Source organism: Pholis gunnellus, assembly GCF_910591455.1.
Source record: "Pholis gunnellus genome assembly, chromosome: 12".
Lineage (NCBI taxonomy): Eukaryota > Metazoa > Chordata > Actinopteri > Perciformes > Pholidae > Pholis > Pholis gunnellus.
Window position 1 is genome coordinate 23,602,585 of NC_136539.1, and position 26,219 is coordinate 23,628,803.

The 26,219-nt window shown below is 41.7% G+C and overlaps 1 protein-coding gene across 15 annotated transcripts in view; it reads right to left on the bottom strand.

The window, feature by feature from the left end:
* The window catches only part of neb (nebulin), an 82,056-nt gene extending 61,753 nt beyond the window's left edge, over window positions 1-20,303 (bottom strand). For all 15 annotated transcript variants that reach the window (XM_079169934.1, XM_079169933.1, XM_079169930.1 and 12 more), the window contains exons 1-22: window positions 20,212-20,303; window positions 19,064-19,156; window positions 11,893-12,000; window positions 11,673-11,780; window positions 11,113-11,217; window positions 10,935-11,039; window positions 10,741-10,845; window positions 9,529-9,633; window positions 9,172-9,276; window positions 8,980-9,087; window positions 7,158-7,274; window positions 6,234-6,335; window positions 6,044-6,151; window positions 5,849-5,953; window positions 5,665-5,763; window positions 3,984-4,088; window positions 3,756-3,863; window positions 3,549-3,662; window positions 2,241-2,438; window positions 2,027-2,134; window positions 1,842-1,940; window positions 1,640-1,744 (exon numbers count right to left, since the gene is read on the bottom strand). In XM_079169934.1, the coding sequence (XP_079026060.1) occupies window positions 1,640-1,744; window positions 1,842-1,940; window positions 2,027-2,134; window positions 2,241-2,438; window positions 3,549-3,662; window positions 3,756-3,863; window positions 3,984-4,088; window positions 5,665-5,763; window positions 5,849-5,953; window positions 6,044-6,151; window positions 6,234-6,335; window positions 7,158-7,274; window positions 8,980-9,087; window positions 9,172-9,276; window positions 9,529-9,633; window positions 10,741-10,845; window positions 10,935-11,039; window positions 11,113-11,217; window positions 11,673-11,780; window positions 11,893-12,000; window positions 19,064-19,135 (2,289 nt within the window). In that variant the 5' untranslated portion in view covers window positions 19,136-19,156; window positions 20,212-20,303. The remainder of the gene's footprint in view (window positions 1-1,639; window positions 1,745-1,841; window positions 1,941-2,026; window positions 2,135-2,240; window positions 2,439-3,548; window positions 3,663-3,755; window positions 3,864-3,983; window positions 4,089-5,664; window positions 5,764-5,848; window positions 5,954-6,043; window positions 6,152-6,233; window positions 6,336-7,157; window positions 7,275-8,979; window positions 9,088-9,171; window positions 9,277-9,528; window positions 9,634-10,740; window positions 10,846-10,934; window positions 11,040-11,112; window positions 11,218-11,672; window positions 11,781-11,892; window positions 12,001-19,063; window positions 19,157-20,211) is intronic.
* Window positions 20,304-26,219: the final 5,916 nt, after the last annotated feature.

The window sequence follows — 26,219 nt, forward strand, 5'->3', positions numbered from 1 at the left end:
CTGAAGGTAAATCGGAGCGATGCAATTTATGGCCTGCAAGAGGACACCACGGGCTCTATTTCCGTGTCCAGATCGCAGTCGAGTGCAACTTGCCAAGTGCATCGGCAGCGTTCCACCAAGCTCTCTTGGCGTCACTGTGGTGCACTTGGGTACGAGATGTGATCCTGGGGGACTTAGTAGTGACATTATTCAGGTATGCTGATCAACCATATTTATCCATTGGTGGCATTTTGTCTATAAATTGTGAATTTGGCTGCTTTTTTAATAAACTTCCTGGGGGGTTGAAGAGGGATGACCTCTGACCCCTTCGGTGTGTGATGTCACAGAAGGCCTCCTCATAAAATGCACCGACACAGAATCTCATTCCAAAACTAAATTGGGGAGTTGGCAGCAGTGACATATACAGTATATCACATTTAGGAGGAAATTAATTAAAACATACCAAAAATAACTGCGTAGGAAGCGTGCTATTAGTAGGGATCCCCCAGGAAACTCGGTTCTTAAAGAGAACCGGTTCTAAGTGAGTAAAAACCCGAAGTATTGATGCGGTTCAGAGTTATCGGTTCTGCTATCGGTACTTTCTTAGTTCTGGAGTGAGACGTCCTCGTATCAAACGTCCTCTCTCTGTCTCTCTGTGTCTCTCTGTCTCTGTGTCTCTCTTTGTCTCTCTGTGTCTCTCTGTCTCTCTTTGTCTCTCTGTGTCTCTCTGTGTCTCTCTGTGTCTCTCTGTCTCTCTGTGTCTCTCTGTGTCTCTCTGTGTCTCTGTGTCTCTGTGTCTCTCTGTGTCTCTCTGTGTCTCTCTGTCTCTCTGTGTCTCTCTGTGTCTCTGTGTCTCTGTGTCTCTCTGTGTCTCTCTGTCTCTGTGTCTCTCTGTGTCTCTGTGTCTCTCTGTCTCTCTGTCTCTGTGTCTCTCTTTGTCTCTCTGTGTCTGTGTCTCTCTGTCTCTTTGTCTCTCTGTGTCTCTGTGTCTCTCTGTGTCTCTGTCTCTGTCTCTCTGTCTCTTTGTCTCTCTGTGTCTCTGTCTCTGTGTCTCTCTGTGTCTTTGTCTCTCTGTCTCTCTGCCTCTGTCTCTCTCTGTCTCTCTGTCTCTTTGTCTCTCTGTGTCTCTGTGTCTCTCTGTGTCTCTTTGTCTCTCTGTCTCTTTGTCTCTTTTCTCTCTCTGTCTCTCTGTCTCTCTGTGTCTCTTTGTCTCTGTGTCTCTGTGTCTCTCTGTCTCTCTGTCTCTCTGTCTCTCTGTCTCTCTGTCTCTCTGTGTCTCTTTGTCTCTGTGTCTCTTTGTCTCTCTGTCTCTTTGTCTCCTCTCAGTACAGCGTGAGACTCACATCATGATCAGAGAGAAGAAAACATTGTAGAACTCTGTTTGTCTCAAACACAATAAAACATTGAGCTGAGAATGTATTTTAAAGATTTTAGAACTTCTTGTTTCAAGAAAGATTATTTATTTACAAACAAGAATAATAAAGAAATTATTAGAGATTATTTTATTAATTTATTGTCTTTTTTTCTCACAGAACCGATAATAGTATTGATTAGAGCTCTAGTATGAATAAAATGCTAACCATACACATCCCTAGTTGTAAAATAATACTTGGTTTGTACGATTTAAAACGATTGATCTCTCAGTGTTTCTGTTTCTCACCTTGCTGATGTTGTAGGCGTTGCACTTGGCCTGTTGGAACTCGGGGAGATCAGCAGGCAGAGAGTACTTCTGGTGGATCTCCTCCAGGCCTCTCTTGTAGAACAGCTGGAAGGCAGAAAAAAAGCACCAGAGGCAGAATTCAACACGAGCCGAACAAAAGCGACGTGAGAAAGATGTCTAAATAGAGCTGAACGTGACTCACATCACTCCTCTGAAGCTGGTTGACTTTGGCCTGCATCATGACGGGGTGGTCGTCGATGGAGGTGAAGGGGATCGTGTCGGGGTGTTGTCTGTATTTTCTCTGCAGGAAGATAGTAAATTACACCGTTAACAAGTAATTAAATAACACGCCACGAGTGTAGAGGAAGACTGAAGCGACACGCGCACCTCACTCAGGATGTCACCGGCTTTCTTATTCTTCTCCACCTCCAGGGAGCCGAAGGGCATCCACGGGGCTCCCTTGACGTAGCTGTTGTAGTCTGACTTGTAGTCATTCTGCAACGCAGACAAAACAAAATCAAATGGTGTCACTGAATATATATATAATTACTCTCAAAATAAGCATGCGAGTACAGGTTTTATATTAGGATTAAATACGTACGTCACTCTGGATGATGTTGGCTTTCTTGGCCGTGGTCAGCAGCACGCTGTCCGGAGGAAGGAAGTAGTTGGGGCTGATCTTCCTGTAACCCGCCATGCTGGCGATGCCCTGGGACTTCTTAGCCAAGGTGACTGACATCATGTCCAGCGGAGCGTGGTACTTGGTCTTTATCTTTTCGTAGTCCTTTTTATATTCACGCTGTGGAGATAATCAGGGAGAGAGTGTTGAACTCTTATTGCAGCTCAGATGAATTAATATCAAAAGTGTGAAGTTTCCTTTTTAAGAGGATGTCCAATCAGTGTTGATGGTAAATGTCGTCAATTTACACTTATTAATGGCTTTAATGTACTTTCTCTTTAACCCTCTGAACCCCAAAACCCGCCGGCGGGATGGAAAAGCATGTTTTCTTTAAACAATCACCAAAACTACAGCGTTTATTACAGCCTGAAGCTGTAAAAACTCTCATAATCATCAGATTTTCATCTCTTCCGACAGTCCTTGAACACATCATGTGTGACGAACGCTTCCGTCAGAAAAAGCAACCGAAACTAAGCTTAGAATTGTGATATTTCATCAAAATCTCATTTGATCTCACCCCGAATAAACCGTTTGTTTTAACCAGATTCTGTTAAAAACATTAAAGTGTGAAACTAGTGAAACTATGACGTCATGATTGATTCATCTGAGACCAACAGTCATGTGACCACAAGAGAGGAACTCTGACTGAACTACAGGAAGAGAGGAGAGAGGAGAGGAGAGGAGAGAGGAGAGGAGAGGAGAGGAGAGAGGAGAGGAGAGGAGAGAGGAGAGGAGAGAGGAGAGGAGAGGGGAGAGGAGAGAGGAGAGAGGAGAGGAGGAGAGAGGAGAGAGGAGAGAGGAGAGGAGAGAGGAGAGAGGAGAGGAGAGAGGAGAGGAGGAGAGAGGAGAGGAGAGGAGAGAGGAGAGGAGAGGAGAGGAGAGAGGAGAGGAGAGAGGAGAGGAGAGGGGAGAGGAGAGAGGAGAGAGGAGAGGAGGAGAGAGGAGAGAGGAGAGAGGAGAGGAGAGAGGAGAGAGGAGAGGAGAGAGGAGAGGAGGAGAGAGGAGAGGAGAGAGGAGAGGAGAGAGGAGAGAGGAGAGGAGAGAGGAGAGGAGGAGAGGCTGGAAACATGTAAAAAGACATGTTCTAGTTCTCTCTACCTCGGTCATGATGGTCTGTTTCCAGAGAAGCAGAACTTTTATTTGAAGTGAAAATCAAGAAGTGAAGAAACGTCTTTGGTTTCAGAGCGTTGAAGGAAGCATGTTTTTAAATGCAGAGAGCTAACGACTCACGTCGCTCTGGATTTTGGCCACGTGAACGGAGTGTAAGATCTTGGGGTCGTCGTTAATGCTGAGGGCTCCGACCATCTGTCCTTTGTTCTTCTCATACTCCTTCTTATATTTAACCTGCAAGGAAGAATATACGGTGATCAATGAGTGGATGAATAAAATATACCTGACACACAGAACCCAGAGCGGCCGATGCTGCAGCGGACTCACGTCACTGGCGATGTTTGTGTGAGCGCGGGCGGCGAGGATCGAGATGGTGTCGCCTTTGATCTCAAACTTCTTCGCTTTGGATTTCTCCCAATCGTACTTGTAACAGTTCTGCAGAGAGAAAGTCGAGCTGTTCAGGAAACTAAAAGTCTAAGAAGTCTTAAGTCTAAAGCTCGCAGCCATTGAACTTCAGGTGAGAGGTAGAGAACGAGGAGCGGAGCGGCTTCTTACGTCGCTGAGGTTAAAGGCGTTGACTCTGGACTGGATGAAGAAGGGATAGTCTGGAGGGAGGCAGTTCTGGAACTTTGTGTCCTCGTACTTTGCTCTGTAGTTCAACTGCAAAGAGAACAAAGTCACAAAGTTATGTTTCACTCTAAGGTGACACAACACAGGCGGAAGATATCCTACTTCATGCACTGGTCATGAAGTAGAAAGTCTGTTTATTTATATTTAAACATAAATAACTCCTCCTCTTAGTGTTCTTGATGAAGTGGTGAAGCTTCATGGTGAATCTATGAGTTCATGTGTTAACTCTTCACCTGTAGAGTCTCTAAATGTCTGTAATGAACTAAACGTCTCTTTAAAGGACGTTTTCTCTCAATGAGTTTGTTCTCAGACTCTGATGATAAATCTCCTTCAGCAGCTCTTACACACACCAAACTTCACACGTTCACTCCTCTCTATGTGCTGAAGGTTCACACAGCACTCACACACTCATTCATACATTTAATAATAACAACATGGAGGAGAGGGATTTTTATAAACTATGAAACAAGAATGTTGAACTTGGCTTTAACCAACGTTCAGATTTCTGAAATTTAAATGAGCACATATTTAATAATGCATAAAAAAATAATACTATTTGTCTTTAGTTAGAATGTGATTCAGCTGTCGTGCTGCTCGTTGCAGGTTAATTGGCAGACTGGAGTTGAGGTGACGTGTTATCTTTGTGTCACTGGAGGGCAGCAGAGTCTGAGCTGGGCTCTATCCCCCCCCCCCCCCCTCTGATCACAGGGTTTATTCTGGGCCGACTGAACGCTCGTTTCTATTTATACCGCTGAAGAGACGGCTCTCCAGTTTCCATGGCGCCCACAGAAAGACAGCTGGGCTACAGTTTGCAGATGATTGATTTTCAGATGATCTGCATATTCTGGGAGGATTTGATCGAGAACGTTCGCTCAAGATTGAGGCAATTTGGTGTCAATGAACAGACAATAATCTAATAATAATCTACCTAGCAGCTCTACCGCTGCAGCCTCAGCTCTGGTTGGTCGTTACGGTTAGAAGACATTTTATAAGGTTATTAAATATTATTACCTACAATATCTCACTATGTTAAATAACTTGTAATCGTCTGCTTTAGAACTATTCTTCCTCTTTCCCTTCACGTCTTATTTCCTCTTTATTTTAATATTTGACGGTGTTTTAGTTTGCAGACGGGTTAGTCTGCTTCAGTGCAGGTTTACATAGTTAAAGACACAAACAGGGGCATGAAACACATAATGTAATGTATTAAAACAATAAAAGAAACATTTTACATGTTTAAATTGAGCTTGTTATCATATTTGTATATGCACTTCCATACCTTCCTCTGTTTTAAATCCATTCATTCAGTTATTTGTTGTTTTATTGGTAATATATTTCCTTTTTTATGAGCTCACCTCTTAATGTATTATAAATGTCCTTTACTTAAAGTGGCAATCTTGGAGTATTTAAATATTCATATATTTGCAGCATTATGAATGTTTTTCACATTTCTGACTCTGAAATGATTCTGTTCATATTTTAACCTGTGCTGAAGCTTGAACAGTGCAGTAATAAATGAAACGGTTATTATTACACTACTCACGTTAACAACAGGTTAAAATGTGTGAATTGAAACGGAGGCGGCGGTCGGTGCGCTCGTACGTACGTCACTGAGCTGTTTGGCGTTGATGGCGGCTTGAAGCTGAACTGGAGAATCCACCACTTGTGTGAACTTCACTGTGTCTGGATGCTGCCGGTACGTTTTCTGCAAAAGCATTTCAAAAGAGAAACGTTCAGAAACGGGAGAATCTGACTTGACTGCAAAGACGTCTCGTTATGAAGCTACTCACATCGCTGCACTGAAGCAGCTTCTTCCCGGCTTCGTACTCGGGCGTCAGCGTTTGAGGGAAGAAGCATTTCGTCTTAATGTCTTCATAGTCGGCTTTATAAAGTTGCTGCGAGATGAAAGAGGAGAACATGATGAAGATGAAACTCTTGCACCGGGGATTTAGATTTTTAGAAAAATTGAAAGAAAACAGTTTTACCTCGTTCTTCATTTCCTCGACTTTCTGGCAGTGAAGCATGTAGACGTCTTCATAGCTGCCGATGTAGTGACCCTTCACCTCGTTTTCATACTTATCTTTGTAACGTAGCTAAAAAAAGAAATAAATCAAACTGTGAATATTGAAAACAATAAGATCACAGCTTTCCTTTCAGCTCGCAGCTTCTTCTTACATCAGTGAACTTCTTGAGGACGGAGTCCATCTGAAACTTGGGCGTGTCGCAGTAGTTGATGCTGGAACCTCTGGCTTTCTCATAGCTGGCCTTATAGACTTTCTGTAAAGGAAGATAGAACACGTCACATATGAGGAGTTATGATCAGCAACTCAAATAAGAAAACACACACACACACACAGCTGAACGCATCATCGGACTGGCTGCACACACGTCAAGTTCATTCAATTAAATCGACTTTTCGATGAGTTTCTCTGCATGCAATTGACTTTACAGATGGTTTAATTAACAATCCACTCAGAGAAGCTTCATGTCAGACGCTGTAAATAAAAGCCAGTCACCTCAATCATTCAGCAGTCACCTCATTCTAGTCTAACCAGAGTAAATTCATGTCTCGTGTCTACACAGGACACAGACATGGAGACCAGGGGACTCAGCTCAGAAACGTACAAAGTCTGAAATCTTCTCTTAACTTAGTTTAGATTTAGTTTTTGGTTGTTTGCCTCCACCAAACCAGTAAAGTGTCAGTTTACATCCATGTCTGTCCGACATACTGTAGATTCACTTCATTATTTTATATTTGTATGAAATTGTCATAATAAGCAAATCAATTCTTGAGTTATGGCTCAAAAAGGCCTCCGACACAAATGTTTGCCACCAACAGAATCGTACTAATTTAGGGATTTCCCCGAGTTAGGAGGAGTGTTTTCAGACAGCTGTTGATGTTATTGCTCGTCCATCGGGAGAAGATAATTCACAGCTTAAGTTAAGATAAGATAGGAACACAGCCATGAGTGGAGGAATTAGCATTAGGAAGATTTTTCCTATGTTGTAAACTTAGGATATTTTTTACTGTAAAGAGCCCAAAACATGCTCCATCATTGCTCTATAAAAGCAGCTGTAGTTTCTCTTCAGACTACCCACATCGCTGAGGATGGTGCCGGCGTATCGGAGCTGTCTGAGGAGAGGATTCTCTGTGGCCGGCAGCGTGTTGTAGTCGGCCTGTGCTTTGCCCTTCTCGTACTCCTTCTTGTATTGGACCTGAAAAAAACAAACAAAAAACACAAAGAGTTCAGCTCAGGCTGGTTCACGCTGACTCGTATGACGCGACGGCGGTGGAAAACCCCGCTGCATGTGTCTTTATATTCTTTGATAAAATGACGCATGTGTGCATGAATGTGTGGGTGGAAGTCTGATATGTTGCACTTTGTTGCAGTGGCATTGAATTTAAATGTAGGTCTTGTGTTACAGCGCGTCCCTGCGTCAGTGTGTTGACTCACACTCTGCTCTGAGACACTCTGCTCTATCTGGAGCTCTAGGACCTGTAATAACACTCTGATGTCCTCTGTGTGGACTCACTCTGCTCTATCCGGAGCTCTAGGACCTGTAATAACACTCTGATGTCCTCTGTGTGGACTCACTCTGCTCTATCTGGAGCTCTAGGACCTGTAATAACACTCTGATGTCCTCTGTGTGGACTCACTCTCTGCTCTATCTGGAGCTCTAGGACCTGTAATACTCTGATGTCCTCTGTGTGGACTCACTCTGCTCTATCTGGAGCTCTAGGACCTGTAATAACACTCTGATGTCCTCTGTGTGGACTCACTCTGCTCTATCCGGAGCTCTAGGACCTGTAATAACACTCTGATGTCCTCTGTGTGGACTCACTCTCTGCTCTATCTGGAGCTCTAGGACCTGTAATAACACTCTGATGTCCTCTGTGTGGACTCACTCTCTGCTCTATCTGGAGCTCTAGGACCTGTAATAACACTCTGATGTCCTCTGTGTGGACTCACTCTGCTCTATCTGGAGCTCTAGGACCTGTAATAACACTCTGATGTCCTCTGTGTGGACTCACTCTCTGCTCTATCTGGAGCTCTAGGACCTGTAATAACGCTCTGATGTCCTCTGTGTGGACTCACTCTCTGCTCTATCTGGAGCTCTAGGACCTGTAATAACGCTCTGATGTCCTCTGTGTGGACTCACTCTCTGCTCTATCTGGAGCTCTAGGACCTGTAATAACACTCTGATGTCCTCTGTGTAGACTCACTCTGCTCTATCTGGAGCTCTAGGACCTGTAATAACACTCTGATGTCCTCTGTGTGGACTCACTCTCTGCTCTATCTGGAGCTCTAGGACCTGTAATAACGCTCTGATGTCCTCTGTGTGGACTCACTCTCTGCTCTATCTGGAGATCTAGGACCTGTAATAACGCTCTGATGTCCTCTGTGTGGACTCACTCTCTGCTCTATCTGGAGCTCTAGGACCTGTAATAACACTCTGATGTCCTCTGTGTGGACTCACTCTGCTCTATCTGGAGCTCTAGGACCTGTAATAACACTCTGATGTCCTCTGTGTGGACTCACTCTCTGCTCTATCTGGAGCTCTAGGACCTGTAATAACACTCTGATGTCCTCTGTGTGGACTCACTCTCTGCTCTATCTGGAGCTCTAGGACCTGTAATAACACTCTGATGTCCTCTGTGTGGACTCACTCTCTGCTCTATCTGGAGCTCTAGGACCTGTAATAACACTCTGATGTCCTCTGTGTAGACTCACTCTCTGCTCTATCTGGAGCTCTAGGACCTGTAATAACTCTGATGTCCTCTGTGTGGACTCACTCTCTGCTCTATCTGGAGCTCTAGGACCTGTAATAACACTCTGATGTCCTCTGTGTAGACTCACTCTCTGCTCTATCTGGAGCTCTAGGACCTGTAATAACTCTGATGTCCTCTGTGTGGACTCACCCCGCTGGCAGCGATGCGAGCCTTCTTGTTGGCGTCATAAACGGGCGTGTCCGTTTGCATGAAATAGATTTGGTCTTTGTTGTCCTCGTAGTCTTGCGTGTATCTTTTCTGCAGGGAGGAAAGGATCAGGACAGTGAGATGCAGTTAAAGTTATAGCGTTCAGAAAACCTTCAGGTGGAAGTCGGCTCTTACGCTGCTGAAGTTTTCCATCGCCACCCTGGCAGTCGCCACGTCGAAGTACGGCGTCTCGCACCATTGACCCTTCACGTTCTTATTGTAATCTTCCTTGTATTTAAGCTGTGGAAAACAAAAAAAAACAAAATAATAATAATGGCGTAATAAAGCCAGTTATATTCACTGTGGTGTTTAAAGGAGGCAAACGTCTGATTGAATGCAGAACTTGTTTTCGCCATCATTTAAACGCAGAATCAGTCAGAGACAGAAGGAAAGTTTGAGCCTCTCAAATTAGATTTCCCTGAGAAGCCCTGAGGTTGATTATTCTCCTCTGCACTTATCATTAATAGACACATAGACACATTAAACGCTTACATCACTGCGCTGGTCGTTCACTCTCCTGGCCAGCTCCACTTCAGGAGGATCAGCCAGCGAGGTGTACTTCGCCTTACGCTGATCGTGACCCTTCTTGTAGCGAATCTGCAGACACACACACACACACACACACACACACACACACACACACACATACACACATTAGGAGTTCAAATTGACTGAGGTGGGTACATCTTCAACATCAATAGCTGAGCTTAGCACACAGATCGTATCGACTGGTGACATCAGCAGAACAGGTTACACGCTAACGACCGTTTTAATTTCCTGCAATGTGAGTGAAAATAACTACATGTGATAAATCTGACTCAGCACAAAATAAACAACATTAAAGACGGAGACAATGTGCTTGTTGATGTTGAGGTAAAGTCACAGCTACTTAGATATTCTACATTGTTTCAATGTAAAAACAGTCATTCAAACAGTTTATCATACGGATCAAATCCTCTATCGTGCTATGTTTGCTGAACACAATATCAATATACGGTGTGTATGTTGTGTTTTGGTATTCCAGATGAATAAACCAGATGTGAGAGTATTCTTCACTCTCCTTCTCACTGAGGATAATAAAAGCCAGTTATATTATATTATATATATTATATATTATATTATATTAAGGAGAGCGCTGCCGCAGAATAAACGGTTCAGCAAACTCTCTGCCAGCTGACAACATTCTCATAACGTACATTCTCACATCACCAAACCCTAAAATTGTTAAAAGCTTTTTCACAAATATTATGTTTTTGTACATTATTTGTACAATTTCTGGAACAAAACTACGTCTTGTAAAAACTGCACAGCTCTTCCATGTTTAAGTCAGATATACTGTAGATATTTTATAGTATTTTGTCTTTAATTTTATCGTATTTTTCTTCTATTCTATATTTATGTGTCTTGATTTTTGCAATACTTGCTTTTATTTGGAATTACATTTTTATTACAATTTATTTAAAAAAATGTTTTTATTATTTATTTATTTTAAATATATTTTATTTTAATTTATATTAACTTCATTTAATTTTCTCTTACGATGTTTATGTTATGCACCAAAACACCAAAGAGAATTCCTTTTACGTGATGACCTCCTTGGTAATGAACCCGGTTGTGAAGCTGGTTTGAAGCACACCGGTCTAACGTCTGAAGGCTTCGCTGGCTGCAGGTGAACTCTGGTTGTCCTCCGTGAACTCAACTTACATCACTGAGGACCTCCTGAGCTTTGGCCACCCTGCGCAGCTCGGGGCTGTCGCTGTACGGGTAGAACATGGTCTTCTCTTCATCCCAGAGCTCCGTGTAAAGTTTCTGAACAAGGTGTAAAACAAGGTGAATGCATTTCTTTGTATTAAACAAAGCATCAGATGTTATTTCTGCCGTCAGAACGTTGTCTTTACTTTGCTGTAGTTAGCGGCGTTCTTCACAGCCAGAACCAGCTCAGGAGCATCCGGAGGCAGCAGGTACCGGTCCTTCGTCTCGTCCCACTTCTGTCTGTACAGAACCTACGAGAGACGAGCATCGGTGTTAAACATTGAGACGCTTCTGCTCCTCTGAGTCTACGTTCAGGTGACTCACCTTGCTGATCAGTTCGGAGACGCGCTTGACGTGGGCGACCTCTCTGGCCTGACCGTCGTACAAGCTCGTTGTCCGAGCCTTATTTCCCTCCATGCGGTATTTAACCTGAAGGCGATACGTGTTGGTTATTATCATTCACGACGAGAGAAAATCCACCTTTAGTGTTTAGTTTAGAGTTCTATTTATAGCTTTATCTGAAACCGTTATAATACGTTTCAAATCATTTACAGTGCAGCCGTTTCATCATTCAAAACCCACTATGATAAAAAGGATGGGTTGATTATTTATCATTATTATTATTATATTTTTTAAATGTTTCTTTCTTTTTTTGTATAAAAGAAAACACCTAAATAAATAAATGTAAATGTGTCCTTTATGTTCATTGTAATTCATTGGTCTGTTAAATGAATAAACACATTTATCAAAACAATATATATAAATAAAAAATTAGTTTAGCATGTCTGCTCTATTGCTGACAAAGAATAATTTAATTTAATTTAAATCAGCACTATTTTAATAAGCCTCTGCCCTCAGCCTTGACTCTCAGGCGTTATTATTACCTCGCTGAGCTGCTCCTGGGCCTTCCTGATGCGGATCATTTCAGGAGAATCAGTGATGATGGCAGGAGGATTCCCTCTGGTCATGTCGTACGCATGCCGGTATTTGTTCTGTCGAGAAGAGCCCAATAAACTTAAATACAATTTAAAAACAACACTGAAATAATCCACCGTCGTTTACAGCTGAAGCAGACAGAAGAGATTGTTTTGACTCGATGCTCACGTGACTGTACTGCTCCATCATCTTCTGGCTGTGAGCCAGGTACGGAGTCATGAACTTGGAGGTGTCCACCTTCACCTTCTTCCTGACTTTCCTGGTGGGCAAGCCAGACTGGAGGAGGAGGAGGAGAGAGGAAACACAATCAGCCACCCGACTACCTGAAGAGGGCCTCGGCTCCTCCACGACAGGAAGGACAACGCACAACGAGGTGATCGTAGACACGACGAGGAGGACTCAGCGACGTGACAACAAAACAAACCGTTTCAGGTATTTTACGACAGTAATGTGAATTTGTTGATTAAATAACGATCTGATCGTGTCAAGATGAAGAGAAAACAACCTACCTATCACTCTAATAACTCAATGACTCAATGTGAAGACTTTAAAGGGAGAATAAGTCAGTAACAGATACAGGCGGTTGGGATAAAGGCATGAATGTTGGATGAAGAGCGACTGAAGGACGAACACAACAAGCAACAGGCGGTGAAGCTGAATGTGCGGTCACAAGCAGTTAAATGAGCTCAATGAAGCCATTTCTTCTGGAAGGTTTCATTCAAACAGAAAGCCGGTAGCACTATTTATAATGTGTTAAAAGCATATACGTATAATGTATTATTGTAGATTTTCAAGTATCATCTATATATTATAATTCCTATAGTTGTAACAAATTATAATCACTGTAACATATTTAAAACATTATAATGTGACTATAAGTAACTCTATGTGGTCATTGTTTGCTTAAAGTAAAGTGAATAAAATATAATTAAATCTATGCAAGAACACAAAATGTTGTTAAATACATTTTCTGTCTTTATTTCAATTAAACAATGACCACTTAAAGCAACTTAAAATCACATTATAATGCATTATAACAGTGATTATAACGCATTATAAAAAATATTATAATGTGTTACAACTATGAGAATTATAATACACAATGATCCTCACATTGAAATAATGTCAGTGACATGATGATGGTTATAAAGCATTAATAATATTTATGAGAGCTTATAACTGATTACACAGTGATATAAGCAGATTATAACACATTATAAGTGTTTATAATGCGTTCATGCAGAGGTTTAACTGATTTCTTGTAAACTTTTAAGGCTTTAACATTAAAAACGTGCCAACATCGAGGACAACAGGTGAAATAAGCAGACAGGTTATCTATGAACAGACATGCAGATGATGGGGGGGGGGGGGGGGGGGGGGGGTGCACCGCTGTACTGTTTGAACTGTTGTCTCTTGGGAGAGGAGGAGGTGCTTTACCTGGATCTCCTGAGAACTCGTGTGCTCAGTCGTCGTTGTCATCTGCTCGACATATTACAAATATAGGAAACACTCTGAGGTTTGACAGCTACCAGAACACGTTACGGGAGAAACAGCAACAGTATCTTTTGATTCATTGGATTCAGATTGAGGGTGATTTTTCTGCAGCTCTGGGGCACAGTTAACACCTCCGGTGTGACAAAGTAGGACGTCACTCTACACTGCATCGCATTAGTGGTTCTGTTCCGTCAAACGCCCTCAAGAAGAAGAGAGGGATCTTTGTCCTAACCTGTAATAAACCGGTGAACGTTACTGTAGTAAGACTGTAGTCTAATTAAGCCTCTATTGCACAGCAGGACAGAGAAGCATTGATATGCTCTGTTATATGAGCCTGAGTGCTCTAACTCTTTGAACCTGTCTATAAACACCAGACACTCACGTCACATTATATTTAGACCATTGTTGTCATCCAGCCCTGAAATGCAATCTATTGCTTTCTTTTACAGGGACAACAACTGTCTGGTTTTTTTCTTGTTGCTCAGCACGAAAATAATGCCAAAATAATGCCTGTTGGTTTGTTGCCTAAACCTAACTGTTGGTTTTGTTGTCTAAACCTAACTGTTGGTTCGTTGTCTAAACCTAACTGTTGGTTTGTTGCCTAAACCTAACTGTTGGTTTAGTTGTCTAAACCTAACTGTTGGTTTGTTGTCTAAACCTAACTGTTGGTTTGTTGCCTAAACCTAACTGTTGGTTTGTTGCCTAAACCTAACTGTTGGTTTAGTTGTCTAAACCTAACTGTTGGTGTTGTTGTCTAAACCTAACTGTTGGTTTGTTGCCTAAACCTAACTGTTGGTTTGTTGTCTAAACCTAACTGTTGGTTTGTTGTCTAAACCTAACTGTTGGTTTGTTGTCTAAACCTAACTGTTGGTTTGTTGTCTAAACCTAACTGTTGGTTTGTTGCCTAAACCTAACTGTTGGTTTGTTGCCTAAACCTAACTGTTGGCTTTGTTGTCTAAACCTAACTGTTGGTTTAGTTGTCTAAACCTAACTGTTGGTTTTGTTGCCTAAACCTAACTGTTGGTTTTGTTGCCTAAACCTAACTGTTGGTTTGTTGCCTAAACCTAACTGTTGGCTTTGTTGCCTAAACCTAACTGTTGGTTTGTTGCCTAAACCTAACTGTTGGCTTTGTTGTCTAAACCTAACTGTTGGTTTAGTTGTCTAAACCTAACTGTTGGTTTTGTTGCCTAAACCTAACTGTTGGTGTTGTTGTCTAAACCTAACTGTTGGTGTTGTTGTCTAAACCTAACTGTTGGTTTGTTGCCTAAACCTAACTGTTGGTTTTGTTGTCTAAACCTAACTGTTGGTTTGTTGCCTAAACCTAACTGTTGGTTTAGTTGTCTAAACCTAACTGTTGGTTTTGTTGTCTAAACCTAACTGTTGGTTTTGTTGTCTAAACCTAACTGTTGGTTTGTTGTCTAAACCTAACTGTTGGTTTGTTGCCTAAACCTAACTGTTGGTTTAGTTGTCTAAACCTAACTGTTGGTTTTGTTGTCTAAACCTAACTGTTGGTTTTGTTGTCTAAACCTAACTGTTGGTTTGTTGCCTAAACCTAACTGTTGGTTTTGTTGTCTAAACCTAACTGTTGGTTTTGTTGTCTAAACCTAACTGTTGGTTTTGTTGTCTAAACCTAACTGTTGGTTTAGTTGTCTAAACCTAACTGTTGGTTTTGTTGTCTAAACCTAACTGTTGGTTTTGTTGTCTAAACCTAACTGTTGGTTTAGTTGTCTAAACCTAACTGTTGGTTTAGTTGTCTAAACCTAACTGTTGGTTTGTTGTCTAAACCTAACTGTTGGTTTTGTTGTCTAAACCTAACTGTTGGTTTAGTTGTCTAAACCTAACTGTTGGTTTAGTTGTCTAAACCTAACTGTTGGTTTGTTGTCTAAACCTAACTGTTGGTTTTGTTGTCTAAACCTAACTGTTGGTTTGTTGTCTAAACCTAACTGTTGGTTTTGTTGTCTAAACCTAACTGTTGGTTTTGTTGTCTAAACCTAACTGTTGGTTTGTTGCCTAAACCTAACTGTTGGTTTGTTGCCTAAACCTAACTGTTGGTTTAGTTGTCTAAACCTAACTGTTGGTTTGTTGCCTAAACTTAACTGTTGGTTTTGTTGTCTAAACCTAACTGTTGGTTTGTTGTCTAAACCTAACTGTTGGTTTGTTGTCTAAACCTAACTGTTGGTTTGTTGTCTAAACCTAACTGTTGGTTTAGTTGTCTAAACCTAACTGTTGGTTTTGTTGTCTAAACCTAACTGTTGGTTTGTTGTCTAAACCTAACTGTTGGTTTTGTTGTCTAAACCTAACTGTTGGTTTTGTTGTCTAAACCTAACTGTTGGTTTGTTGCCTAAACCTAACTGTTGGTTTGTTGCCTAAACCTAACTGTTGGTTTAGTTGTCTAAACCTAACTGTTGGTTTGTTGCCTAAACTTAACTGTTGGTTTTGTTGTCTAAACCTAACTGTTGGTTTGTTGTCTAAACCTAACTGTTGGTTTGTTGTCTAAACCTAACTGTTGGTTTGTTGTCTAAACCTAACTGTTGGTTTAGTTGTCTAAACCTAACTGTTGGTTTTGTTGTCTAAACCTAACTGTTGGTTTGTTGTCTAAACCTAACTGTTGGTTTTGTTGTCTAAACCTAACTGTTGGTTTAGTTGTCTAAACCTAACTGTTGGTGTTGTTGCCTAAACCTAACTGTTGGTTTGTTGTCTAAACCTAACTGTTGGTGTTGTTGCCTAAACCTAACTGTTGGTTTGTTGTCTAAACCTAACTGTTGATTTGTTGTCTAAACCTAACTGTTGGTTTGTTGTCTAAACCTAACTGTTGGTTTTGTTGTCTAAACCTAACTGTTGGTTTAGTTGTCTAAACCTAACTGTTGGTTTAGTTGTCTAAACCTAACTGTTGGTGTTGTTGCCTAAACCTAATCTGAGGTTATGATCAAACATTTCTATATGGTTAGATACCGCTGGAAGAACACGTTTTATCTGATATTAGGAGAAGAACAATCTCATCTATTTATGGGGAAAGCCTCCTAAACCTCCGACTAGCTGATCCATGAATAGCCCGTCTAACTTACAGCCTGCCTGAATTACACTTCTCTACTCAGGAAGTATTTACAGGCACATCAGGTGGAACGTTTGGACCTGAAGCTGACCAATAATAACTTCAAATCTAGAATAAACCAGAGCTGCGAGAAAGAACATCTCAAATCCTTTTTTTGTGTAAGAGGCTTCAATATCTGGATCTATCAGACAGGAGAGAACCATAGGTGTGAATGAAACACGTCGCCACAAAGCAACGCAAACAGAAGCTCTCAGTGTTTCCATCTCTCTCTCTGAGTGAACGCTGTGACGTTAACGCGTTCCAACGAGTGTGATTTACAGCACAGAGGCTTCTCCCTCTCTCTCTCTCTCTCTCTCTCTCTACCTCTCTCTCTCTCTCTCTCCACTCCATCTCTCTGCCAATCTGCCGTAGATGTCCACTTCTAAATTTGTCCGGATGCCAGACAGAACTCTTCGCTCCGCCCCTCAATAACCTGAGGAGTTAAAGGGGAACTACGCCTCTCTTTAAAAAATTATTATTCCTACTGTCTGAAAATATGAACAAATGTAAACAACTCTCTCCAGAATCCAAAAATAAAATAACATTTTATTCCAGTTTGCTGCTCCAAGTGACTGGAATGAGTTGCAAACACTCACATATTCACAATATGTATATAATATATATTGTGCATATGGTGATGTTGTAAGTTTTGTTTGAGATTTTTTTCTTTGTTTTATTTTGTCTTGTATCAACAGGTTGTCATTGTAAACTGGTTCTCCATTGACTTATCTGGTTAAATAAAGGTAAATAATAACAATAATACATATATCATCAAGTATAAACTGCTGCATAGATATTGAATTGATAAAGATGTTATAGACGACACTGAGAGCGACCAGACTCTTCTCATTCTGTTTCATAACTTCAAGACAATGAAGCTCATTTAGGGATAAAAAAAGTAAATAAAACATGAATTGTGTACGAATACGCACGTACTCAAGTTCAACACACTCTTGTGTGTATAAACAGTAGCAGCATCTTTTCTGACGCACTGATCTGTGAGAATCCTAAAGTCTGAACTCATTTGAAAATATATAACGTAATAATATATAATAATAATAATATCACGTCCAGCAAAGTCAAATCTTACTCTTCAATTGAAGCGTTGTTGACGTTGCAGAGCTGTCAAGCCATCGTCTGTTATGAATTATGTCGTGACTACCGCATTGCATTGTGGGATATTGATGCTGGCTTCGTGTCCAGTGTTTGCATTACAGTAAGCAATGTGAGCACTATTGGTTTCATAATGAGGTTTCAGACATAATAAAAAAGATGTGCACATTACTGTTTAAGCGCAATTAATACAATTTTGGACGCAAACATAAAGAGCTGCAGGAACGAGTCCTGAATGGAAGAATCCTATTGGCTGTTTGTGGAGGAAACCAGTGATGATGACTTCCTGTTGGACTTCAAACATCCGTCATTCCTACGAGAATCTATCGTCTGTGGAGCAGCTCTATACGTGATGACACCACGTCTCTGCTTTCTGAGAGAGAGTAGCTCACGTCAATAAAACAACATGAAATTTAGGTTTTGTTCATTTTAATATGAAGAAAATATGACTCATGATCATAATGAGGTATAAAGTAGATCATTAGCAAATGAGTAAACTAGATCTATGTTTTGTTTTCTCATATACGAGCTGAACAGTCGTACGTATGTTTCTCCACATTCTGTAGATTGAATAAGAAGCCGTCCCACCGTTTACTCAAACAATGCAACTTTTCTCCACAGTGTAGATGAAAGCGCCAGTGAAATCAGAGTGTATTGATTTTGGTTGATGGGTTGTTCCGCTTGTTCCGCCTCCCAAACGATTTACATCTTTGCAGTAAAGATGGTAAATCTCTTTGACACAGTCGATATGTTATACGGGAGTTAAATGACGACTGATTGATTGGCAACACATTTGATTTGAAACCATTCAGACTCCCCTATAAGATATCAGCAATATTAAGTATGAAGAAATATATACGAGGCAAACTTTAATCCTATTTCACCAGGAAATATGAGATTAAGCTGTTCGCCTTCTGTTTTCACTCTTCCATTGGACACTGACAGGAAGACCTTCACACACATCAGAATATAGTTCAGACACAAAACGCTCTCTAGAAACATCCTGAACTCTCACGATCATGAACATGAGGTTCGATCATCTGGAGACAAATGTGACAGGTGAACACACAAACAGGTCAATTTAAACAAAGCTTGCTGAAACTTGTACACTCCTGAATTCTCTGTAATCCAATCTGCTCTATTTATGCTACGAGAGGAAGAAGATAGGTTAGACGAGCTGCAGATATCTGATGATCTGTTAAATCATATGCAAGAATACAATCTTGTGCATCTGGCTGTTGTCACTAGACTCCATTATATATATATATATATATATATATATATATAGGATGGCATGCGAACTACATATGATTTCCTGCCATCTTTACATTTATAGCACAACAATATCCCCGTAAAATATTCTGTCTTGAATTTGAACTAGTTTTGATTTAAGTGGCTGTTAAAGGCAATCCAGGACTCACAAGGTGTCCGTCTGAAACCGGATCCACCAGAAGAAGCTGTTCCATGAACTGCTGACTGGAGGGGGGGGGGGTCACTAACTTAACTATTCATAGGGGACTAGAACCTGCAGGTCCTGTATTTAACCTCAACTGAATCATTTCTCATTTTTGTAATCGTATTTAGGCTGGAAACAATCAAAGATAATCAAATACAGACAACAGTGAGAAAACTTCCACTTACCTCTTCCACAGTCTCCTCCTCAAACTCCTCATACTCCTCATACTCCTCATACTCCTCCACAACTTCCGTCATTTTGAGACGGATTTAGAGGATCTGCGCAAAACACAGATAACATTTATTATTCATCATTTAAACTGTGAATGAACAAAGTTCAGAAGTTAACGTAAATGTTCCATCAGTAGCATCGAATCACACGCGTCAGACAGCTTATCCCGGGGCTCAGACCAGAGATCAGACAAATGCACCCGTGATATTTTAGGACGCGGCCAGTCATCCCCCCACTGCTGAACCCAGTTACCCCGATTCAAAAATAGGAGATAATACACAGCAACCGCATGCTCGAAAAAAAATACACAAAACACATTGATGTTAAACCAACAGTGTGTGTCGTACCAGCGAAAGATTCCCGCCGTATTTTCCTGACAGTAAAAAAAAAAAAAGCCTCACTTTCCATCCACTAGGGTCTCAAACTGAACCGCCTGAATCCTAAAAGCAAAGTGACAAAAGAAGTGTGTGAAACACCTCACAAAGTGTAAATCAGTAGCTGCAGATTAGGAAGGTGAGACACATTACAACAGGCCCGTGAATGTGCGACAGCCACAACACAGCTCAGAGGAGCTGAAGGTTGGCGACAGCTGCCCAGCAGAACTTCAGCTATTTGACATGTAAGCTAATGCCGCAGCCTGATTGGTTGACTCTGTTTAGCAAACGGTGGGGCCAATGCCTTCTGAGGCTGCAGGTTAAATATAGGATGGCATACTAAGTACCTTTTTTAGCACTTCATTACCCTCTCTTTAATTCAAAAGGCAATTTTCTCTGTACAATAATAAGAGAAATAGACGAAAGGGCAAAAAAAAAGCTCGACAGGTGTTGAGATTTCAGAGACAAGGCCGCTGCTGGAATTTCAGATACATCCAAAGAAAAAAGAGAGGCCTGGTTTCATCTCGTTGGATTCTTGCAGATCTTGATTGTTGGGTTATTCCTTCAATGTGCAGCAGAGCCTTTACACTCTTTATCCCTCAATCAGCTGGATCCAGATGGCAGCAGAGGACGGAAATAACGGACGTCCGAGCAGATGGAAAGCCATGCAAGTGTGTAGAAATATGGATATTGAAGGGTTTTTGGTTTTCCTTCTTTTGCTTTCTTACCGGTTATACAAAGTTTAAAGGTCTCCCAAGCCGCCAAAGTCTTCCCTGCTTCCCTCCAGAGAAACACCGGGCGACAGCACACAGCTGCGATTTCTACCCAGGTTATCATGTGGCCGACTCAGCCAATCACAGGCCGGCGCTCTCAGGTTTCAGGATCTAAATATACCTAAATGATCCCCTCAGAAATGAGCACCTGTCAAGGCGAATGCATCAGCGGTACGGTTATGAGGAAGGAACGGAAAGCACAAGAAGAAAAGAAGGGTCAACCCCGACTACCACAGCAGCACTCTGTGTGAGGGGGTGTGTTGACAAATGCTAGCTTGTTTTGTGTTTTCTTTTTTGCAAAAGGTTTTGGAAGCAGGTGTGATCTGTGAGCTGAAGACCCAGCAGGGCTGAGAGCCAGACCTGTTGAGGTCATCTGTTAGCTGACCCTGAGCTGGTCCTCTCTAGAATCAGGTCAACATCAACCTCAAGGAGGTTTGATGACTCTATCTAAAAGAAATGAGGTCTGACAAATCACCAATGCCCCTTGGATTACAGACAAAGCCTGTAAATGAATAATGAGTCAACCCACACAAGTCTTGACATTTGCTTTGACATGACATGATACATTTAGAGCAGTAGAGAGGAGAGGAATTGAGAAGAGATGAGATTGAGGAGAGATTGTAGAGGAGACAAGAGGAGAGATCGTAGAGAAGAGATTGTAGAGGAGAGATTATAGAGGAGAGATTGTAGAGAAGAGATTGTAGAGGAGACAAGAGGAGAGATTGTAGAGAAGAGATTGTAGAGGAGACAAGAGGAGAGATCGTAGAGAAGAGATCGTAGAGAAGAGATTGTAGAGGAGACAAGAGGAGAGATTGTAGAGAAGAGATTGTAGAGAAGAGATCGTAGAGGAGACAAGAGGAGAGATTGTAGAGAAGAGATTGTAGAGGAGAGATTGTAGAGAAGAGATCGTAGAGGAGACAAGAGGAGAGATCGTAGAGAAGAGATTGTAGAGGAGACAAGAGGAGAGATTGTAGAGAAGAGATTGTAGAGAAGAGATCGTAGAGGAGACAAGAGGAGAGATCGTAGAGAAGAGATCGTAGAGAAGAGATTGTAGAGGAGACAAGAGGAGAGATTGTAGAGGAGAGATCATAAAGGAGACAAGAGGAGAGATTGTAGAGGAGAGATCGTAGAGGAGACAAGAGGAGAGATTGTAGAGGAGAGATCGTAGAGGAGACAAGAGGAGAGATTGTAGAGGAGAGATTGTAGAGGAGAGATCGTAGAGGAGACAAGAGGAGAGATTGTAGAGAAGAGATTGTAGAGAAGAGATCGTAGAGGAGACAAGAGGAGAGATTGTAGAGAAGAGATTGTAGAGGAGAGATCGTAGAGGAGACAAGAGGAGAGATTGTAGAGGAGAGATTGTAGAGAAGAGATCGTAGAGGAGACAAGAGGAGAGATTGTAGAGAAGAGATTGTAGAGAAGAGATTGTAGAGAAGAGATCGTAGAGGAGACAAGAGGAGAGATCGTAGAGAAGAGATTGTAGAGGAGACAAGAGGAGAGATTGTAGAGAAGAGATTGTAGAGAAGAGATCGTAGAGGAGACAAGAGGAGAGATCGTAGAGAAGAGATCGTAGAGAAGAGATTGTAGAGGAGACAAGAGGAGAGATTGTAGAGGAGAGATCATAAAGGAGACAAGAGGAGAGATTGCAGAGGAGAGATCGTAGAGGAGACAAGAGGAGAGATTGTAGAGGAGAGATCGTAGAGGAGACAAGAGGAGAGATTGTAGAGGAGAGATTGTAGAGGAGAGATTGTAGAGAGATCGTAGAGGAGAGATTGTAGAGGGGAGATTATAGAGGAGAGATCGTAGAGGAGAGATTGTAGAGGAGAGATCGTAGAGGAGAGATCGTAGAGGAGAGATTGTAGAGGGGAGATTGTAGAGGAGACAAGAGGAGAGATTGTAGAGGAGAGATCATAGAGAAGAGATTGTAGAGGAGAGATTGTAGAGGAGAGATTGTAGAGGAGACAAGAGGAGAGATTGTAGAGGAGAGATCATAAAGGAGACAAGAGGAGAGATTGTAGAGGAGAGATCGTAGAGGAGACAAGAGGAGAGATTGTAGAGGAGAGATCGTAGAGGAGACAAGAGGAGAGATTGTAGAGGAGAGATTGTAGAGGAGAGATTGTAGAGAGATCGTAGAGGAGAGATTGTAGAGGGGAGATTGTAGAGGGGAGATTATAGAGGAGAGATCGTAGAGGAGAGATTGTAGAGGAGAGATCGTAGAGGAGAGATCGTAGAGGAGAGATTGTAGAGGAGAGATCGTAGAGGAGAGATTGTAGAGGAGAGATCGTAGAGGAGACAAGAGGAGAGATCGTAGAGGAGAGATTGTAGAGGAGAGATTGTAAAGGAGAGATTATAGAGGAGAGATCGTAGAGGAGAGATCGTAGAGGAGAGATTGTAAAGGAGAGATTATAGAGGAGAGATTGTAGAGGAGAGATCGTAGAGGAGAGATTGTAGAGGAGATCGTAGAGGAGAGATTGTAGAGGAGAGTCATCATTGTCTTCTTTAACTTAGAATGAGTCCTTCATATCTACATTGAGAGCTCGTCCTGAAAGCTACGGTCAAATCTTCTATCGATACAAAAGTATTTCCTCATTCAATTTAGAATTTAAGTTCAAAATGAACACAACAGTTTCAGGTGAGATTATAGAGAACATGAATAAGTGAATATTTCCAGCTATACACTCACTATGTTCACATGCACACAAAGATTACTTTTAGTTTGATTTAACTAAGTTTAATCAGATTCACTGAAAGATTTGAGTCAGTGTGTGCTTGATATTATCAATTTATATATATATAATATATATATTTTTAATCACAATATATTGATACTGCCCTGTATTCACTGGCTTCATCTTAATTAAATAGCTGGAAGTATCAACACCGTTCTAACTGATAGAAGAGATCTTTGCAGGATACTGTTATCTCTGATGACGGTCCTTTAGACCGAAAGCTCAAATAAAGAGAACTCTGCATTGATGTAAGTGAGAGGATTCCTCTTCTATCAGCATAACATATACTAGAGGAACAACACTCAGCCTCTGGTGGGTCAAAAAACAAAAAGAAGCTACATTTCAAAGCAGTGGAGCAGACTGCTATCAAAGTATATTAGGTACAAAAATACATCAAGAACTATTTCTAGATGACATACGCTATATATACACGTTTGAGGTCAAGTGGCAGCTATATGGTTGATTTATGAATGAAGAGGCAAACACGGCATCAACTTATCAAGACTTGAGAGAAAGAATGAATGTTGTACCATGTATTTACACGTCCGTCTCCTCAGAGGATGAGCTTCTATCTCTGTGGTACGTCAAACCTCTGCTCTCCCTCTTTGTGCCAGGAGGCAGAAAGATGGACAGCAGCAGCTGAGTGTCTCTCTCTCTCTCTCTCTCTCTCTCTCTCTCTCTCTCTCTCTCTCTCTCTCTCTCTCTCTCTCTCTCTCTCTCTCTCTCTGTGTGGACTGGAGGGCTGGTAACGTTTCCTTGCTGCTGGGTCCTCAGTAGCAACATCACTGCAGCTTTTTTCTTTTTAAATCTCATCTAATCTGCAAAACTGAAAAAGTGGTCACATTTTAAAGGAGGATTTATATTGAAGGCTATATCTCAAAACCAACCCCATCCACGCACATGAAGCCAGTGCTTTAAGGTTCAGAGGGGGGGTACATGATGCTTAGTCACTGGAAAAAAATGACTGATGAGCGGTGGGACCAGAACCCGACAGCTGCAGGATAGACACCCGAAACATAAACACGAACACTGGTTAAGCCGAGCGCACCAGCACCTTAGGAAACAATGCATCTAGTGAGGTAAGAGGCCTAAAACGAGCGATTGGTCAGATCACAGAATGACTCTGCAGGAACAGGATATGTTGTTGTTGTTTACAATCCAGACAAACACACATATCTGCACTGACCTTTTCTAGCTCTATAAGAAGAACGTGATGTCTTGGGTCAGTTAATGCTGGTGACCAAAGGCTAACAACTTTATCTTTTGTGTGCCATTAGAAATATTAACTACAATCACATCTTTGGGTCGATTTTAGTGTCTAACACCATCACTGAAAATAAACTGAGGACACACAGGTCTCATGTCCTGAACTGTGGACACAAAACTTAAGAGTTTCAACGAATTATCATAGAAGATAAGCTTTTTTTCTGGGTATTATTTGGTGCACGACTTGACTGAAAGCTATTCACAGATCAGACAATTTTAAAGTCGTTGGGAAAAAAGATATTCAAGCTCCACCACAGACTGTTTATAAGTAGACGTAGTCATCGTGACGTCTCTCGTTGGTTTGTGGACGTTTTGAAGCCTTGAGTTCGATGATTTCGCCGGTTGCCATCTTGTTTATTTTTTGCAACCAGTGAACAGGAAGTGACCATATCTGGACTGAGGAGTGACGTAGAGACGCCGTATACGTCTCTGGTAGAGACCTGTCAATCACTGTGTAGCCCCGCCCCTAAAGCGTCCCCTGCTTTATGGTCTGTGTGACTCTAAATGGACCATCATTTACTAAATGAACATCATGCTGTATTGAAGAAGACTTGAAACTAGAGATTGAGACCATAAACTCATGTTTACAATGTTTACTGAGGTAATAAATCAAGAGAGAAGTAGAGTCATTTTCTCATAGACTTCTATACAACCAGAGGAGTCGCCCCCTGGTGGACACTAGAGAGAATGCAGCTTTAACACATGAAGCTTTATATCTATATACATCCAGAACCAAAGGTTGCCGCCTGGTAAACAAGTCAACGTTGGCTTCTGGTTTCACACGGGACATGAACAGCGGTCTCCTGAGTGACAGTCCTGCGTTTTTAGATCCTGGACACTAGAGAGAATGCAGGTTGAAGACGCTTAAAATCTGGAGCATCCACTACAGACACTTCTTAGGACTTCCCGCAGTTCTTCTTGCTGCTGCTCTGTCGCCATGTTCTCTCCCCTCTTTAGCTCCCGCTGGTTGACGTAAAACGAATCGGGAAAACTCACCACAAACACAAACACTCCTGTGAAATACTGAGAGCCTTTTCTGTCAATCAGCATTGTGTGAACTCGTTTGGCTTCAAGTCTCATCTTGTGATCTTCTTCCTGTTAGCAGAAGGCATTGTGCTCAGTTGTCCTGGGAAGCACATGATCTTCACTCATTTGGACTTCTTGTGTTCATTCATTTAAATCTCCACCCTTATCAATAAGCTTTTGCCCTTAAAGCAAAAATGTATTTAAAGTTAAAAGACGGTGAAAAACCAGCTGCAGGGTGATAGTTATCTGTGGCACTAATAAAGGAGGATCTCATCTTCTTTTATCTAGATTACACGGTCGTAAGATTCAAAGTGAAGAAAATGATCATCAATGCTCACATTGAAGCCGTCTGCTCAAAGAAAAGCATCCGTTCAAATACTTAAGATCTGTGTTCAGGCTGTTAAATAACACAAATAAAATAATGAAATCAACCACACGTGGGACTCGTCCAGCTGGAGGTAGAGCAGTTAGCTTACTTTGTAAAAACAACTTCCTCATAGCAAAAGTACCACAGAGCTGATGAGTCAACGCGGTCGTAGCGGCGGCGACACAAACAACCGGAGGAGTTTTGTTTCGGTTTCTGTTGAGCTTTGTTTATCGTGACGTTGAGAAGACGAGTTTAACCGGCCATAAACGCCATAAATCAACCTCCACAAGGAGGAAATATAACCAACTGTAAACTCATACACTACTTTATCACCTTTACGTGATTACGTCATTTTCTGGCACACACATCTGGGCTTCACACCGCCGATAATGATCGAGGCTTCAGTGCTACGCTGTGCTTTTCTTATCTCAACCACTCACTGCGAGCTGCTCGGTCTCTCCTCTTCTCCCTGAATCCCTCGTCTGTCTTAACTCTGAATGTCTCTCCTCTCTACTCCTGAAGCTGCTCATCACGCTCCCTGAAAAGCATCCGGCACCGTGAGCTCATGTGACACATTC